This window comes from Pseudopipra pipra, chromosome 1 (genome assembly GCF_036250125.1).
Source record: "Pseudopipra pipra isolate bDixPip1 chromosome 1, bDixPip1.hap1, whole genome shotgun sequence".
Taxonomy (NCBI): domain Eukaryota; kingdom Metazoa; phylum Chordata; class Aves; order Passeriformes; family Pipridae; genus Pseudopipra; species Pseudopipra pipra.
The window spans coordinates 135,035,148-135,052,819 of NC_087549.1; the positions used below are offsets into that span (position 1 = coordinate 135,035,148).

Here is a 17,672-nt window from a genome sequence, read left to right on the forward strand (position 1 = left end):
AGCAGGCAGACTTCTGGTGGCACTGGCAGGTGACTAATGTGACACAGACAGCTTCAAGTCCCCCTCCTAAAGGTGGCTGGCTGTAGTACCTGATCCCTGCTGCACAGCCCCTCTGAGATTAATTTCGTCTTCTGAAAATGGGTGTGTTTATCTACCTACTTAATGAAATTTTTAGAACTGTATAATATTTGCATTATACAGCTATTACTAACAGGAGGGTAAGTTAGAAAAAAGAAGAGATGTACTTCCCATGGATTATTAATTAATTTATTTCACCACAATTCTAGAAACTTTGTTCCCCACAGAGCTCTGTCAATGCATCATTTCTCATCTAAAGTGTCCTTGCAAACCTAGATCAGGCTCTTGGGCTTAAGTCTGATAAATAAGTTTGGGAATGCTGTAAGCATGGACCGTATACAGATTTAGACAGTAAATTTTAAATGTTTCTATTTTTTAAACCTTTGTTTTAAAGCCTCTATTGACCAACTGCTAAGAGCCTTGAAAGTCTCCAGTATGGTCTGGGATGAAGGGCAACTGTAAAATTTTAATATCCTATTTCCACAAAACAACAGCAAAGAGTTTGAGGACAGAAAAAGAAAGAAAATACCTATGCAAAAGTATCCATCTTCTGTAAAACAATCATCCATAATGCCCTACACAAAAGTACCAGTCCTTGGTCCTACCAATGGAATTCTTGGATGACATCAAATCAGATCAAATTTCAGGAACATAAGAATATACAGTACTGTCATCAGAATTGTAGCATGGGTTGTGTATCTATGACCTAGCTAACACTTTAGCTAATTTGGATGTTAAAACCCAAGGAAACCATAACAGCACAGCCCTGGAATGTGGAATCAGTAACAAGTTTGTCCAGCCTGTGCAGAACCATGGATTTAAAAATACGGTTTTTTTGCTTGGTATTTGAGCTAAGTTAAAGCTAGAAAGATCACCTCAATGTACATACTGGCCACATTTTTTTGGTGGCTTACTGCAGCCCATAGTTTCCACTTTTGAATATTTTCAGTTTGATCACTGGTTGTATAACCCATCTTCACTACTTATGACCCACACTCCTTGCTGGAAGCCAAAGACAACATGAGGAACAGTAAGCATCTTGTACTTCAAATCCAACAGTCTTATATGATGGTTTGGATGTTTGATTCCAGTAGGCCTAGAAGATGTAGAAGTCAGCACAGTGGAAGGGATATTGCAGAAGCAATAAATGAAGAGGTCCAGCTGGACCAAGGAGTGGCTACTCTGCCATTGATTCATACATCCAGAACAACAGAAGCAGTAGCAAATTCTGAGACAGAATGGGCTGCTTTACAGCTCCTTATAGTGCTCTGATATCCTTGTGCACAGCTAAAGCCTGCCTGAGTCAACACAAGGTTTCTAAAACCTTAAATTTGTGTATACCCCTACCTCAGCTTTGGGAAACACTATTAGTCAGTTATGATACACAGGAAACACAGCAATTTATGTTACAATTTATGTTATCCTTTACCCTGCTCCCACCCCCCCAAACTACTTCTTCTAAAGGTATCATGCTGAGCATGGGGATATTAAGTTCTCAATGCTAGTTAACTCTAAAGAGTTGGAAGGTAGGCCAGTTCATTGATTTTTAAAGATTGTGACAGAATCTTTAAATCTGACTCATGTAATAATATAATTAATAGAGATTTTTCCCCTGGAGAAAATAGGGATGGCACAGTGAAGCTGTTCTTTAAAATCAACATTTCTGAATGAGAGTTTAAGCTTTTCAGGGATCACTGTTCCTACTGAGCATGTACTTATATGCCACCCCAAACAAGGACAGATGTAACCACGTGCTGAGGTGCTCAGGGGCCATGACATGCAGCATCAAACCTAATGAGTGCCTTGGGCACTTCTGTAATAGAAGCAATAGTCTTGGGGTAAGAAATACACTGCTTTATTACATAGTCTTTTACCAGAGTGCTATATCAGATGGACAAAATAACATTATTGTTTGGAGTTTTTCTAACATTGAAGGTTTTGTGCCACGAATATTTTAATCTATTCTACTTGAGTAGTGGAGATAGGTGATATTGCTTCAATTATGTAGTTCTTCTACTCAGTTTGCACAGTTCTATTCCAACAAACAAGAAGAGCCCCAGCATCAAAAGAATCATAGAAATTAGTAAAAGCAATACAAAATTATCTGTTTAAAAGGGAAGATTTAAATTTATGGCTTGTTAGAAAAGTCTAGGTTAAACAGTTTTTCTACATAAGTCAATGAAAATTACCTGAATTTTGTAGATTCTTCTGGTCTCCTTATCCAGGTGCAGTTCTGCAGTTTTGTAACTATGTGAAGATAATAATCTTCCGAATATCTAAAAAAGGAAACAACATCAAACAGTAGAATTTATATGTATGTATATTTAGAAGCAGTCTCTAAAACATTCAAATGATGCATGCATTAATAATAATGTGCATGGTGCATATATAATAGATTGCTTTTAGAACTCCATGACCTATTTTATTTTTGTAATTTTTAACAGTACTATCCTCATTTAATTAGCATGACCTATTAAACATCTCTTCTTAGTAGTGATGTCCTAATGAACTTCTCTTTTCAGAAACTTTCAAAAGTACACTGGTTTCAAACTTAAGTAATTAACCATAAATATCTTTAAGTTATTAAAAACCATCTCAAGTGCAAAAGCCCAAAATAATACAAAACACTCTTGTACTCGGTGGTTTAAATTTCAAAAATGTTTTGAAAAGTGGCTCTTGCTAGTCAAGATGAAACATCACACTTCTTATGTTTTTTCTTTCATTTACTTTATAAAGCTCAATTCAATCATCTAAAACTATAGACCAATATTTGCAGATGGAAGTTTTCCTTTAAATTATTCTTAAATAAAACAATCTGCTATTTTACGTCAACCAGCACATGTAGCAATGTACATTGCTACATGTAACCAAAGAGCTCTCTGCTCCTTTTAAACCTTTCAAGAGATTTAAATTTGTCCCCAAGTGAAATACTTAATAACACATAAGTCAAAAGATTGGATACATTTTTTCCTTTCAGGTTCAATGTTACTAATTCTCCCATTTGTGCTTGGCTCATAATACAGTTTGTAAAAAACAATAACTGACTTATAAAGAGGACTGGGGGAATGGGAAGAAGAGATGGTATGGACGCCATGAATAAGAATTCTGTGGTACTCAAGTCTCCATAAAATATCTACCATGTATTATTTTAGCAAAAATAGCTTAGTGTTGGCCCAAACCCAAATGATCACTACTGTATTTAAGCTGGAACTTACAAGTCTGTATTGCGAATAGTTTTACAAGAACTGGGATGGCAAGAAACCCTGCTTTTTTTTAAATGGAGCATGAGAATTGATAAAAAGGAAGACTGTGATGGCTTGCAGCAGCACAGGTCAGTGATCTGAAAGCTTCCCTCCCTCTCTGTGTTCAACATCTGAAAAAAACAGATCTCTTTTTTGTTTCCTTCATAAAAGTACTGCAACTGCTAAAGGTAACTGCTAAAGGTAACTATCCCTGAGCAAAATCATATCCAATTTGGAAAAATAAATGATACTGCTAAGAGTACAATATAATAAATGATATGAATATAATAAAATAAATTATACTGCATTAGAACTGGTCTCTGGCTCAAGTTTGCATCTGCGACAACATGTGTGATTTTCATCCTCCACACTTAGAAAACTCTTATAGGAACTAGATGATTATGACTAAACTGATTTTACTGAGCCCTTGCACAACTCAGGAGGAATGACTGGGCAGAAGCGGGATAAGAGCAAACTAGTTTCATTGCAGCTGTAGCTGATCTGACCTGGTGCAGTACATTCCTCCTCTTTCCAATCCAACTCCAAATCAGTTCTCTCCCTTGTGTCACAGCTGGTACTTACTTGATTCCACCTCTGTTTCCCTTTGGCCAGTTTTTGCACTTGCCAAATTCTTCCATAGGCCACTTTAACTTACTACCACAGCAAAAACAACCAACCAACTCACCCACCAACCAAAAAAAAAAATAGAAGGAAAAAATATGCACATACATTTTGTTCTTAGTCATTGTGTTAAACCAGATCAAGAGAGGTTCCATCAAACACCACATCCAGTATAAGCAACGAGTAATGGGAGTGGAAAAACTGGGAACAAGACCCTCCTATTTTGGCAGCTGCCTGCTGGTATGCTGCATTATCAGCCTTGGAACTGCAGCCAGAGAAAATGGAACTACTTTCCTGCTGAAGCTGCTACCTAAATTGACTCACCATGAGGTCACAGAAGTGTCAGTACCAGCACAGGCCAGGGCAGGGAGTGCATATGGGGGGAGGATGAGATAAAAGCACAGGACCAAAATAGCCTATTCTGATGTTGAATCACTCATCCAGTTTTATTCCTTAAGGCTAAACAACAAATAACTCTAAGGTGCTGGGACTTATGAAGAAATTCCAAAAATTAACAGGATAACAGAGCACGAAGAGTTACTTAGGCTATCATCATCCAGGAGAAAAAAAATATAGAAAAAACAAAGTCTAGCCTACAGACATTGATAAGATGAAGATCAGAGTCAGAAATTAAAAGAAAAATTACCATCAGCTCAGAAAGAAATTTCATGGACTGACAAGTTATTAGCAAGTTGCAGGGAAACATTTGGTAAGGAGAAAAATGAAAACATCGTCCATAATGCTGGTTCTGAGGGCTCATGGGAAACACAGGCACTCACTGTCAGAAACTAAGGACCTTCTTACACATATAACAGAAGATGCACACAGGGTAAGAACATCAATTACAAAGGCAAGAACACTGCAGCTTTTCCACTGCTGTCTGCTGGATGGAATGACTCCTGCTCAGAGGTTAACCAGCTCACCCAGAAAAGCACCACTTCCAGGTCTTTACAAGTCAGAATACTGCTCTCCCTGTGCATCCAGTTTAGCTCTTCTTGTGACTTACAAAGGCACTCCAGACTGTCAGAACTCATCTTTGCCAGCTGGCACAGTGCTACAGGGAGCAGAGACATCCCAGCACGCTGTCCTGGGGGACAGAAGTTCCCAACTGTGGCAGCTCTGCAAGGCATCTGCTCACATCAATATGAAGCTTCCATGAAATGAACTCTACTTGAATACACACAATATTCCTATAGATAATTTTTTTAAGACCCAAATTGAAGCTCTGAGATTTGCTGCAGCTGGGTTTACAGCCCAGAAAGCTTTGTTTTCTTCTCAGAAAGCCGATTTTAACACTTCCTGCTTTAAAGGAGCGTTGGGGACTCACTCCTCCAATGGAATCAGACCAGAAGGTCATCAGGGAATCATTTCATGGCTCTGCTGTAACCCAGACAGTCATTTTCTCCACTGATCCGTTTTAAAGAGCTGGGACAATACATATATTTCCACTGGCACCCAGGAGCCTACAGCACATATTCACTGATGCTAAAAGGGTTTTATTATTAAAATAAAAAGGCTTAGGTAAATTGAACTATAAAAATACTTGGACAAGACAATTATTACAGTGCTGAGAATAGTGAATGAAACATGTTTTGTCCTGTTTTTGTTTGCCACCTGCACCACAACCATTATAATAACTTCCTGTCATAGAAAACTCATACTGTATGAGACTTACTGACAAATAACATCTGGAAGCCACTTTTTTTTGTTGCCTGCAGTATTTGTCAGGTACACAGTGACCTTCTACATTAAGTGCAGTGGCTAAGGTGGAATTATTATGCAAAGTCAAAAAATGACAAAATATGACAAAATATAAGTATCTTCTGATTTTTGGCAGATATCTCTAGGACAACAGCAGGGACAGAAGTGTTGGGATAGTATGGAGACAACAGGTAAAATGTCAGAAGAGAGAGACAGATGCAGCCCCACTGGTTACTTGCTAAAACTAAACACCTACTTGTTAAAAAACTATTTGAATTAGAAGGAAGACTGAGCAGCAGGAGTGAAAAAAGGATATATTCCTACTTAGCAGCTTATCTTCAAGAAAAAAAAACAAATAAGAAATACAATGGTAGGATATGCAAGAGAAGGGGAGGATCCATTTTGCCTTTGGACACTTTACTACTACCAAAAAAACCTATCAGTTTTAAAAACCCTCAGGACAGTGTGCACAGCACTTGCTCTAGAATAAAAATGGAAAATTGCCAGCCAAACTCATTATTTCAGGCTTTTTATCACCACCAGCGCATACCTGCTATAATAACTTCCCACTTACATAGCATTTTTTACTATCAAATCATTTGACAACCTTTAAACTAGTAACTTTTTCCCTTTCTGCCAACTTAAGATGCAAGAGTGTCCAGAACATCCCTGAAAGGCTAGAACTGCAATATAAGGCATTTATATACCATGTCCGTGGGTCACACCTTGAAAAAGCAACAAAGATCCCTACAGCTCCTCTCAGTGAAGGGCAGTAGCTACAATATTTGTGGCAAAAAGCAATCCCTTGCTCCTTCGCTCCCAATTCCTCTTTTGCCTCATTAAATGGTGCCGTCCCTTTATCATTAGCCACAGAATAAACATCTTGCACTTTCTAAAGTTTCTGCTATAATCTCAGCTCCAAAATGCTCTCGATATGAAGAGCTCATCTCCATTGTTGCAGCCTGTAGATCTTTGCAAAGTGTGGGGTAAACAACAGCATTGATATATTGCTAAGTGGATTTTGAAGGCAATACACTGACTGGTTGTCCTTATCTTGGTGTCAAACACTTAAGTTTTCAGCATTCTTTGACCTCTGTTTGCCAGTCTATGTTTCAGTTCTCACTAACATACTGTTCCACCTTTCAAAAGAGTAAAAACGTTAATGATAGTGTTGCTGATGAGGTGAAATATTCATGGAAGAAGACATTATAGAGAGTGGAGGGGGGAGAAAGGAGAAATAAATAGAGAAATAGTAATAGTAAAGAGAGAATGCTGGAAGTATGGTGACAGAAACAGGTGAAAGATCTTTAAATGCAATGAGAAAGTGAGGAGAGAACAGAAAAATTTTTTGGGTTTCAACTTGCTGTTCTGTCTTTTTCTGACATGGAAAACCCCCCAACTTTGATATCAGCCCTGCTCAAATTCTTATCACTCTCTAAAGCGTCACTTTCTAAAGTGACCTCACACATTCTACTCAATGTTTTTGGGAATAATTTGGAATATAATGTTGCTAACTGACAAGGAGAAATTTTGTTGACTTATGTTGTTAAAATAAAAAAAATAAAATCCAACCTTGAATAAATTTTATTCATGTATAAGAAAAAATGGGGAAAATATTTGTTGAATAATTTCAGTTTCCTGTTGTATAGCTCCAGATTAATATATCAGTAGTTACGTAAAAAAGACAATCTCTTATCCTTCAATTCAGAACAAACAAAGCAGAAAGCACAGAAAACACCTACCTTTTCTTCTTGATAGATGATGACAAAATGTTGTCCTGAATTGCCTTACATTTTGAAGCCTGTTCAAACTGGTAAATTCCATTTTTATTAGCAGTTGTTCTGTTAAAAAGGGGAGGGGAGTAGAAGATAAAGCAACAAATGTTAAAAGAGAGAACATATTCTAACAATGCTGTCACATTTACTTTGCTATGACAATAAGATTAATAACTGTTGATTTAGCTGAAAACATTACCAAACAAATCTTATTGACTGCTTTTGTGAAGCTTTTGTTATAAAAGGGGAGTTTGCTGCTAGGAGCTACAAAATGTTCAATTCTTTGAAAGAACTCTATTTCATAGTCAGAATTATATTTTGTGCTTTACCCTGTAATCAGCAAATGTAATTTAAAAAAAATAAATTAAATGGAAGCATCTTGTACATCATGTTTTGAAGATATTTAAAATATTCACTAGTAAAATATTAAGCAGATGTGATTTCCTAAAGTTGTTGACGAAATGCAATGTTCAGAGCCAATATAATATGTACAGAAAACACCACAGGTGAAGTGGATCTTTGTACTTGGACCTTAACTTACTGACTCGAGTGTAATACTTCCTGCCTTGTTTTTTCTTTATTTACACAGAGAGGGTAAATATTTGTAAAAGGAACTAAGGCAAGTGCCAGATACTGATCTTTAATTCCTGTCTTATTTTCACCAAACTCCTGTGTGGTCCTTGTGCTCTGGCAGCCCTGGTAAAAGACTGAGATGTAAATTACTAAATGACTGAGATACCAAGGTCTCATTGCATTCACCTCAGTTCACCCCCTATCTATGTTCCATCTCATATAATCACCCTCTTCTGCCATCAGCCTTCTGCTGTGTGGATTGTCATTTATCATTAAGATTTTTCCTCCAGTATTTTTATTCTCCTTGCCCCTCACCATCTTCCTCCCTGCCACCTCCCTCTCCTTTTTGGTTCTTTCCACTGATTCACTATTTACAGAGCACTTGGACGTTGCAACCTGTTTGTCCAAACTAGAAGTAGAAATGCAGAAGACAGAGATGCTGTGTCATTCACTCCTGGGTGTGAGCTGCAGCACAGAACAGAACTCATGCTGTTCTTAGAAACAGAGAACTGAGACATCTTGGTACAGAGCCACTCACACACAAAGAGAAAGGGTCTTCCTACTTTGTACACAATGCACTCTGCTTCTGAACCATCACTGCTTTTAGTGAAATGGACCAAAACTCCATTGCCTTCATCTGTTAAAACATGGATAAACATAAATCACTTAGCAAGAAGATTTCTGACAAGCTGATTCTGAAGACCTTACTTGGGAAAGATGCCATTTCAAGCCACAGAGTGGCCAAGGTTGGAAGGCACCTCTGGAGGTCACCTGGTCCGATCTTCCTGCTTAGGCAGGGTCACCTAGACACAGTGGCCCAGGACTGTGTCCAGATGGCTTTTGGATATCTCCAAGCATGGGGACTCCACAACCTCCCTGGGCAGCCTGTACCAGTGCTCAGTCACTCTCACAGTGAAAAAGTGTTTCCTGATGTTCAGAGGGAACCTCCTGTGTTTCAGTTGGTGCCCACTGTCTCTGTTCTGTCACTGAGCACCTCTAAGAAAAAATTGGATCCATCCTCTTTGAACTCTTCCTTCAGGTATCAATAGAGTCCCCTCTGAGCCTTCTCTTTTTAAACACTTCAAATGAGAAGAATGACTGAAGAAGAAAGAGAAGAACATATCCTTGTTTATTTTGCTACTGAACTGATTGTCATGTTCATAGCTGATGGGAGGAAAAGGAATGAACCATCTTTCCTCCTCCTTCCACTGCACACAAATGTTCTAGTGAATCAGTCACTTCACAGGAGCTCTCTTCCTTTCTTTCCACCATCAAGAACTTTTTCCCAGTATACACTTAGTGCCCCTAAGGAAGTATCCAGTGTGCACATCCCTTTTTGAGGGCAACGGTAAGACAACGTAACATACATCTCTGCCCTTTCAGTTCTGCAGTGACTTTATAGTAACAGCTCACACTGCCTACTGAGAGCTCCTTGGCTGCCTTTGTATGCAGCTCCTTATTTAATTCCTTCTCAAGGAGTGACACACAAATGGCAGAAGGCTCTCAGAGCACACAGTTCAGAGCTAACAACTCAGCAGATCTCACACAGCAAGTGCCAGCAAATATTCTGCCTATGCCATTTACGCACACAGATTTATTGCAGCTTGGTCTGAATGATTCTGGTAGGCCCTGAAGAACATGGTAGGCCCTTTCCAGTTACCAAACAAATTTAGTTAGCACTAAATCATGTTTCCTCTCTCTTGCTTCTCTAACTCAGTAACCTTAAATGATTATTCTGCAGTTGCAGCTCAAAGTAAGAGAAATGGCTACAGGCAAAGTTTAGCTGCCTAAACAGCATCTTAAAAAATAAAAAAAGAAAAAGTCTTTCATTATAACTAAAACCTAAGATGTTGGATGCTGATTTGAGAAGTGGCCCCCATCCTCCTGAGAGGGTCAGAGGAGAATTTCTTTAACACACGAAGCCTGCTGGGATGACCAAGTCAGAGCAGGCCGTTAGATCTGATCAGCTCATTGAGAGGTGTATTTGCAGGCATCGGTGGAGAACCAACATTCTTTCAGAAGTGGGTTTCAACTCGGTGCAGAAAATCATTACCATGCCCTTACAGCTTCCTAATAACTTATGTCCTGAGGTCTGTGGAGCTACGAATAAATATTCTCTCCAATACAAGCTTTGCTCAACAGACTTTTAGTCCTTTCAAATATGTAAGATCAACACAAGCAAGTTGCCTCGTTTTTTTATAAGTAATTGCTTTTTTATGCACACATTTTCAAGACTTGAAAAATTCTAAAAGGAAGAATTCAGAGAAAAAAAAATAAGCAAAATAAATCCCTGACGTTTTGTCATTAAATCCTCACTATCACTTTTACAGCCATCAAGGGGAGAAAAAAGGAACAAGGAGTCTTTCCTTCCCTTTCCATGACACATGTAAAGATTGGTTAAAATGACACAACTGTAGGGAAAACCAGACAGGCATTTTAATCAAAATTGTTTATTCATATAATGCAGACACATGGTAGATAACCGAAATGCTTCTTCTGTGGCTATTTCCACACAAAATTTACTCCATGCTTTTCATATGGTGAAAAAGGTATGAAAATAAGACATTTTATGTGCAAGACAATGCAAAACAATGACTCATTCTATTAAAAGTTAAATCTATAAATTTCTGAAGCAGAGTGGCCTCTGCTTCACGCGTGAAATCTTTTTGCATTCAGATAAAAAGGGGTGTGCAAGGGGCAGTCCAGACTTCCACTGCATTATTTATGGCAGAGTTGTGCAGACATCAGACTCAGATTTAAATTTCTGATTGCTTATGACAATTATGCTAGGCAACATTTATCACTAAACGAATTCACCTGACCTAGTGGATGACAGTCTTTGTTCAATACTTAGAACTGCGTTAAAACTTCTGCAATGAAATCAGATAATATGCCTAACAGTGCACATAACAGCCTACACTCAACTAATTTTGCAAACTATTAAGCTAAATGAGAACTTGAAGTAGAAACCATGTTATATTCTGTTGAGTAGAACTCATAAAACTGATGATACAGAGAAATTTCAGCTGCATTTCCCTTAGGGTTTTAGATGTTCTCAAAGCCAACCTCATTGGCCAAAATCTGAAAAACAGAGGGTTTTTTTTTAATCATTACAAACAGCTTGAGGACCACATACTTCCTATGGTAATTCTAGGAACTCAGAAAGTACACCATCTGTACTTTAATAAATCCACAGTAGATTAAGATCACGTGCCATATTTATCAGCATGTTTTTATTCTATATCTTATTCTCAGGAAAACAGCAGATCTTTAAACTGTAAAATTCTTTTAAGAGAAGGATAACATCCACCTTTAGAATAAGAAATAGAGAAACCATATGGAAAGTCCATGGTCCCTTTTGCTGCTCCTGTAGCATTCTGTCCTGAGACAATGGGGAGCCTTAGTGCAGGGAATTACCAGAGCGGTACATCAGTTAACATGGAATTCTGGGGAAGCAGGGAGGGAAAGAAAAGGGAAACCCTTTAAAAACAAAACCAAAGTCAACCCCAAACAGTTATCAGAGTAGAAAAAGGGATGGGCATAAGATAGATAAATGGTAGGGAAATTAAAAAAAAAAGGCAGATGGAAAAAGGAAATACAGTGCTGTATATTGTACCATAACATAAAGATAAGCCCAAGACTGAAAGACCACTCCTCTAGAATTCCCACAAAATCAGCTGGAAACAACTGAAAGAATGTGAGATGAGATTTTCAAAGAGCTCATAACTGGACTGTCTGGCGGCAGTGAAAGTAACAAGAATTTCACCTCCCTAATAAGTCCACACTGAAAGTAAGGGATAATCCCACTCATTGGCTTTATACACTCCACTCCCAGCAGATCTACTTGTTGCTCTTTCTTTTTTATAGCTTCTTGCTCTTGTATGTTTGAAGCAGCACAGGAACTCTGAACATATTCCTGATGAGCATCTCCAGCTGAAACGGATAACTTCTGTATGCAAAACTGCATATTCATATTTTTCTACCAAAGGGGCACTGAAAAATGCTATCCAGAATGTGAATACCTTCTGTCTTAATTTCTCTCTTGAAGAGACTAATTTATATTTGAATCGCATCATCTATTAGTTGAATACTATTAAAAAAATGTAATCCATACTTCCCTAGGAAGGGTGCTTTTAAGTGTTCTGTCTTTGATGCTCTTTCAGATTAATCTTCAGATAAGAAGAATATAGTGATGTTTTTAAAATTCACAACACCTTGAGTAATAAGGCAATACACAATTTAAATTCCTGGTGAAATGGACTATAAAAATGGCTTTATCAAACCATGGGAGTAAGAATTTGTCTTGAGACATTAATCACAGTAACTGTGAAAGAGACTGATCCTACTATCCTTGTTCAAGTTCCCATGCAGGTTTTGCTTATCCAAGAAATGCTAACTCAGGTCTTTAAGTCAAGTTGCAATTTTAAATTATTTGAAAGACCCTCCAGTGCATTCACCAGAGTTATACATAACATCAGACACTTTATTTACCAAATCTGTAAATCGCATGGCAGGTAACATGACAAGCAACATTCAGAGCCTCATGGTGGGTAAAGTGAAAAGAATAAGGTACTTACACTAAAATCATGTTACAATAGCACACGATAGACAGAATGACAGAGCAGTTTCACTTGGACCAAGTAAACAGAAAGTCTGGGAAACCTTTCACCACTGTCAGAACATAAATATGTCCTGGCAGCAGCTTTCGACTGAACACCTATTCATTTAGACAGAACTAATACATGAGGCATGTGTTTAAAATGTGCTCCTAAAATATGTCTGTATGCATCACTTGGGAATGAAGGAACAAAACACTAAGACAGCAGTAAAATTAGTGAAGTGGACACCACTGCTGACTAATCTAAACTGTAGCAAATTATTTGTGCAATACACTAGGCTACTGTTCATAATTGTGGTATTAGCCTGTCTCTTCTTTCCCTTCTGAGTGCCCAAATGCAATATTTTGACAGGAGACAGAATGTACAGGTCTCTGTAGCATAGTTAATTAAGTATAGCTGTTCATTTCCTAGGCCTTCATAAAGATATGCTGCTAAGAGAGGAATTGGAGAAATCAACACTATGGAACACTGTATTAATACTAACTTGTTTACTCATAGCTTCTCAATCACTTCCTCCCACTGTTCAATTACCCCAACAGTCTCTACACTGTGCTTGCCTCCGACATGCAAAACCAGAGCAAGCTACAGAAATAGTAAGTGAATGCAACTGGCAACACAAACAGAATAACAGAGGTGGTCAGTTCTTCAGGGTACTGCTGCCTTGCTGCTACTTGTAGGTAAAGGATATATAAATAGTGCTTGAGAAAATTATTTTCACTTCCCCTGCAGGAGCCAGCATTATTTATCTGCTATATATTCTGAGCAGTACAAAAGGAGCTAGAATTTCTGTCTACGCTTAACATAGCACACCCTGAGCCTCATAACAAAGAAAAGACTACCTATCTCCTCTTATTATTGCCACCTTCCCCTGATAAGCACTAGCAGTATTGAACTTTCTGATTTGCTATTAATGCTGTGACTACAAAAACAAATATGCTGGCACAAACACAGTTGAGAAGGGAAGGAGGGAGGAAGGGAAGACCAAGTGTCTAAAGGTGGGAAAAGTGTAAGACTACTTCATTTGGTTGTACTGTTGGCTTAAAAAAGTTTAAGCTGTACTTGCAGTTACAGCTTAAAAATTGAGAGGGTGGGATTAAGCAGAGACATGAGAATTTGCCAGAAAACCATAGCATTGCAGTGTAAATTATACTGATTTCATTAATAAATCTGGGGACTATTAGACAGATCTTACTAACAGTGGCCTTTTTTTCAGTACGAAAACCCTACTAACAGGCTGGGAAATAAATTCAAGACAAAAACTGGGCATCACACTCTAGGGGCAGTCACATTGCTCAAGTTATTTAACACTTAACAAGACAAAGTGGTAAGGAGTGTCCTGTAAGAGGATCTTCAAGGTTATTTACTAAGACGCAGATCTTCAGAGAACTTTAGGTGCCTGGTCACCATCTAATTAAACACTGCTGTGCATAATAGCTGCCTAAATATCTATGACAGTCTGATCCGATTCCTTGCTTTTCATCCTTTCATCTCTCAGTTTTATCCTTTTAGAAGAATTACTCAAAGTAAAAGAACAGATTAGCTTTCAATACTGTGAGGCAACAGAATAATAGGGCCTTAGAGATTTTTCAGGAGATGTCTGGTTACAAATATGCCTCCAACAGCAAAGGAAATCATGATAAGATTAGCTGGATACCGTCAAGATTGTGTAGATTACTTATAGTGAGAGATCAAGAAGGATAACAACCAGGTTTGATTTTTTTTTTTCTTTCCTGGAAACATCCACGCACATCCTCTTACTCTTATGCAGAAAAGGACATTGCCGTCAATAACACAGCAGTGCCATTCAAATGATCAGGGTAATTTAAGAGAACCATACTTTGGGAAGTCTGCACCAATAGATTGTTCCCAGTTTTATGCATCAATATACTAACATAGCCTCACGCAATTCAAAAGTTCACTAACCCTTGTACAATCTGTTTCAACAAGGAACTCTTCTGTCCTTCTGATGTACTCATGGATACTGCAGCAAAACCCCACTGCAAACTGGAATCTAATTTCTATTGACCAGACCATTCATCTCTATCACTGAGAGATTCGTCTGAATCTCCTGAACGAGTCCAGATGCTCTCTGGATCAAACCTCTCCAGTATGGCCTTTAGCCAGGCCCAGTCCAGCTGCTACCTTGATCAAACCCCTCCAGCATGGCTTCCTGCCCAGTCTAGCTGCTCTCTGGATTAAGTAACAGCTCCTGGTCAGTCTAGCAGCTCTCTGTCCTTCCTCATATGCCAAAGATGCACCACAAACTCTTGTCAGGCCAGCTTACTGAGCATAGTCACACAAGTAAGAAAGTATACCCACTCTGGGATTGAGCTTGCAAGCCATTCCTCCAAAGACACTACAGTTATAGGAGCTAGAGTAAAATGCAACATCTTTTGATGAGCTATTTCCTTGTCAAACTTTTGCAGTAACTTAGTCATACAGTTTCAAGTTGACCAAAAATAGATCCAAATTGGTGCTAAAATCCTCCAAGTAGAACAAGGAAAAACATGTATTTAAAAATCTCAAGCTCACTCGCCTTATTACAGAGGTTAAAAACATGCCATGGATTTTCAGCTCTTTGGAATGTGTTGCTTCCACTTTCTTTGCTCCATTTGTGAGTGTACTGACAGCAGATGGGAAGTAGCTAGACTGTTCTCTGAAGTGCTCTCTGCCAGCATTTCTAGTCAATTTGACTCCATGGTTTAGCTCACAGAGCTGAGTGGAAGGAGATGTAGCTCAGAAACTAGCAGGGAAGAGTGTGAGAAGACGGGCCAGGGGAAAACCACAGACATAACCCAAAACAGAGTGGAGAGAAGAATGGGGTGACAGTTAAAAAAAGAAAGAAGAACTGAGTACACACTGAAAACCCAATACATTATGAAAAGTGGAAAAGAAGAGAAAAAAAGGAAGAGTTAAAATGAGCACAGGAAAGAGAAGCAGGCTAGAAGCACATAACAGCAGACAAAATTTACCAAATACCTCTGTTCCTTTTGTTTCACTCTAATTTTGAAAGAAGCTTTCACTTACAGCTTGTGAAAGCTCTACATTTTGAGGCAGGGAGCAAAAGGGTCTCTCACTGGAAATGTGTAAGAAATGTACTGTTAGGGTACATTGCAATGGTTACTAACATCACTTGCATTCACTTAGAGAAAGCAAAGGCCATTTCAGACTCAAATTTGGGTAAAGTGGGTGAGATGATGGCCTCGATAAGGTTAACTGCACTGTCGCCATTGACTTCAGTACAACCAGGACATCACAGTTACCATGAAAGATGCAATTCTTAAGTTCTTTCTAATTTTTATTGGGTGTTTTTGACCATAATATATATTAACATATAGTAGTCATTCGAATGCAGTGTTAAAAAGGCCATATAACATAAAAGAGAATAGCAAAAAATGTTTGCAAACTACTTCTTACATCGTATTATTTCATGTGTGGATTACACCATCCTCTTCTGCACTATTAGTTTTCCTACAGTGTGTGAAGACTCAAGAGCATGAAAACAACAGTCGCTTGCATGTAAGACACGACTTGTTTCACAGCTAATTTTACCAGCTATCATCCTATTATACTTCACAGTATAAAATAACAGGCTGTAAAGCAAAGATCTACACTGATGCAAAGATCAAGACATAGGATCAAGCAAAAGGGCTCTCACGATGTAAGATGCCACACCAAACAAAAAAGGCTTCATATGTCTCACCTTCACTCTATGGATTTTAAACGAGAAATCTGTATTTATAACTAAATTCACATTACAAAACCAGTAACAGTATTACCCAGCTCCAGCTCCACCTTCCTGGAAAGAAGAATACAAGATACCTGGAACATGTCATTCAGCAAGAACCTTTTGCACTGTACATTAACAAAACTGCTCTGTGCAACATTTTATTGGGCTCAAAACTAACGGCAGAGTGACAGCCGTCATTAAGAGGGCCCATGAGCAAATAATTCATTACAGTTAAAAGCAAATCGTCATTTTCTCTAATAACCTCTAACGCTCTCTCTGATTAAGCTGCCAAAACAAAAGGAAGAATAAACTGCAGCGAAGGTGAATTTCTGCTTCTGCAGACCCGTCCTCATGGACCCACCTGCGGGCGGGCAGCCCGTACCTGTTCTCGGTCTGAGGAAGGGGCGTCAGGGGGGATCTGAGGGCTCGCACCACTTTCGGCGTGACAGCAGCTACTCCTGCCTCCTCCTCCTGCCAGCCCCTGGCAAGCAAGACGGGAAAACAAAGTTGTCAGAACCAGCGATGGAACATCACCCGGCGCGACCGGCGCCGCTGTCCTCCCCGCGACCCGCTCGCACGCCGCGAACGCCCGAGCCCAGCACCGCCCGCGCCGGGGCACCGCGCCGGGCTCCGCCGCGCCCCGCGGGGCTGATCCCGCTCCTCTCGCCCTCCCGGCCGGCTCCGGAGCGAGGGCGAGGCCCCCTCGGCCGCCCTACCTGGCGCGGAGGGGCTGCTGGCCGCCGAGGCGCAGGAGACAGCCGCCCAGCAGCAGGCTGCCCAGCGCCGCGGCCAAGGCGATGACAGCCCGCATGGTGCGCTCGGCAGCGGCACCCACCGCAGCTACGGCCGTCCCATAGTATTTAAGGGAGGCTGCGGGGAGGGGGAGGCGGCCATGGCAGCCACAGGGTCTCTGCGCTCCGCCCCTCGCCCGCAGCCCTGCGCCGCCGCCATCGGTCCCCCCTGCGCCTCACACCGCGGCCGTCGCTCGGGGCCCTGCCCGCCCGGCACTGCCCTGGCTCAGGGAGCTGCGCGGCGTGAGAGCAGGACCGGGGCGGCCTTTGGAGCGGCGATCAGGGCGGTTGTCGGTAGCGAAGGCTGAGGGGCGCTCGTCCAGCAGTGCGAGGGAGTTGAAGCTGCCCGAACTTTAATAGGGGAAGGGGGCGCCGTGCGGGCGGCGGCGGGAGCAGCGTGCGGGGCTTACCCGGCAAGGGTAGCCAACCCTGCCTGCTCTGTGGCAGTAGGGGTGAAGTCGCTGCTACTTTAATAGCTCTTAATTAAAAATAGTCAACGTGTCGTGCACTGTATAAAAGTGACCCCGCCTGGGGTACTCTAG

General features: G+C 40.2%; 1 protein-coding gene across 4 annotated transcripts in view; it reads right to left on the reverse strand.

Annotated features, from left to right (window-relative positions):
* The window catches only part of ST8SIA6 (ST8 alpha-N-acetyl-neuraminide alpha-2,8-sialyltransferase 6), a 45,068-nt gene extending 27,721 nt beyond the window's left edge, over nucleotides 1-17,347 (reverse strand). Inside the window, exons 1-4 of one of the 4 annotated variants that reach the window (XM_064634482.1) lie at nucleotides 17,056-17,344; nucleotides 16,701-16,820; nucleotides 7,385-7,483; nucleotides 2,268-2,354 (exon numbers count right to left, since the gene is read on the reverse strand). In XM_064634482.1, coding sequence (XP_064490552.1) covers nucleotides 2,268-2,354; nucleotides 7,385-7,483; nucleotides 16,701-16,820; nucleotides 17,056-17,150 — 401 coding nt within the window. In that variant the 5' untranslated portion in view covers nucleotides 17,151-17,344. Of the gene's footprint in view, nucleotides 1-2,267; nucleotides 2,355-7,384; nucleotides 7,484-16,700; nucleotides 16,821-17,055 lie in introns of all 4 variants that reach the window. The other 3 variants (XM_064634495.1, XM_064634490.1, XM_064634504.1) reach the window with 3 other exon arrangements.
* Between the last annotated feature and the right edge of the window lie 325 nt (nucleotides 17,348-17,672).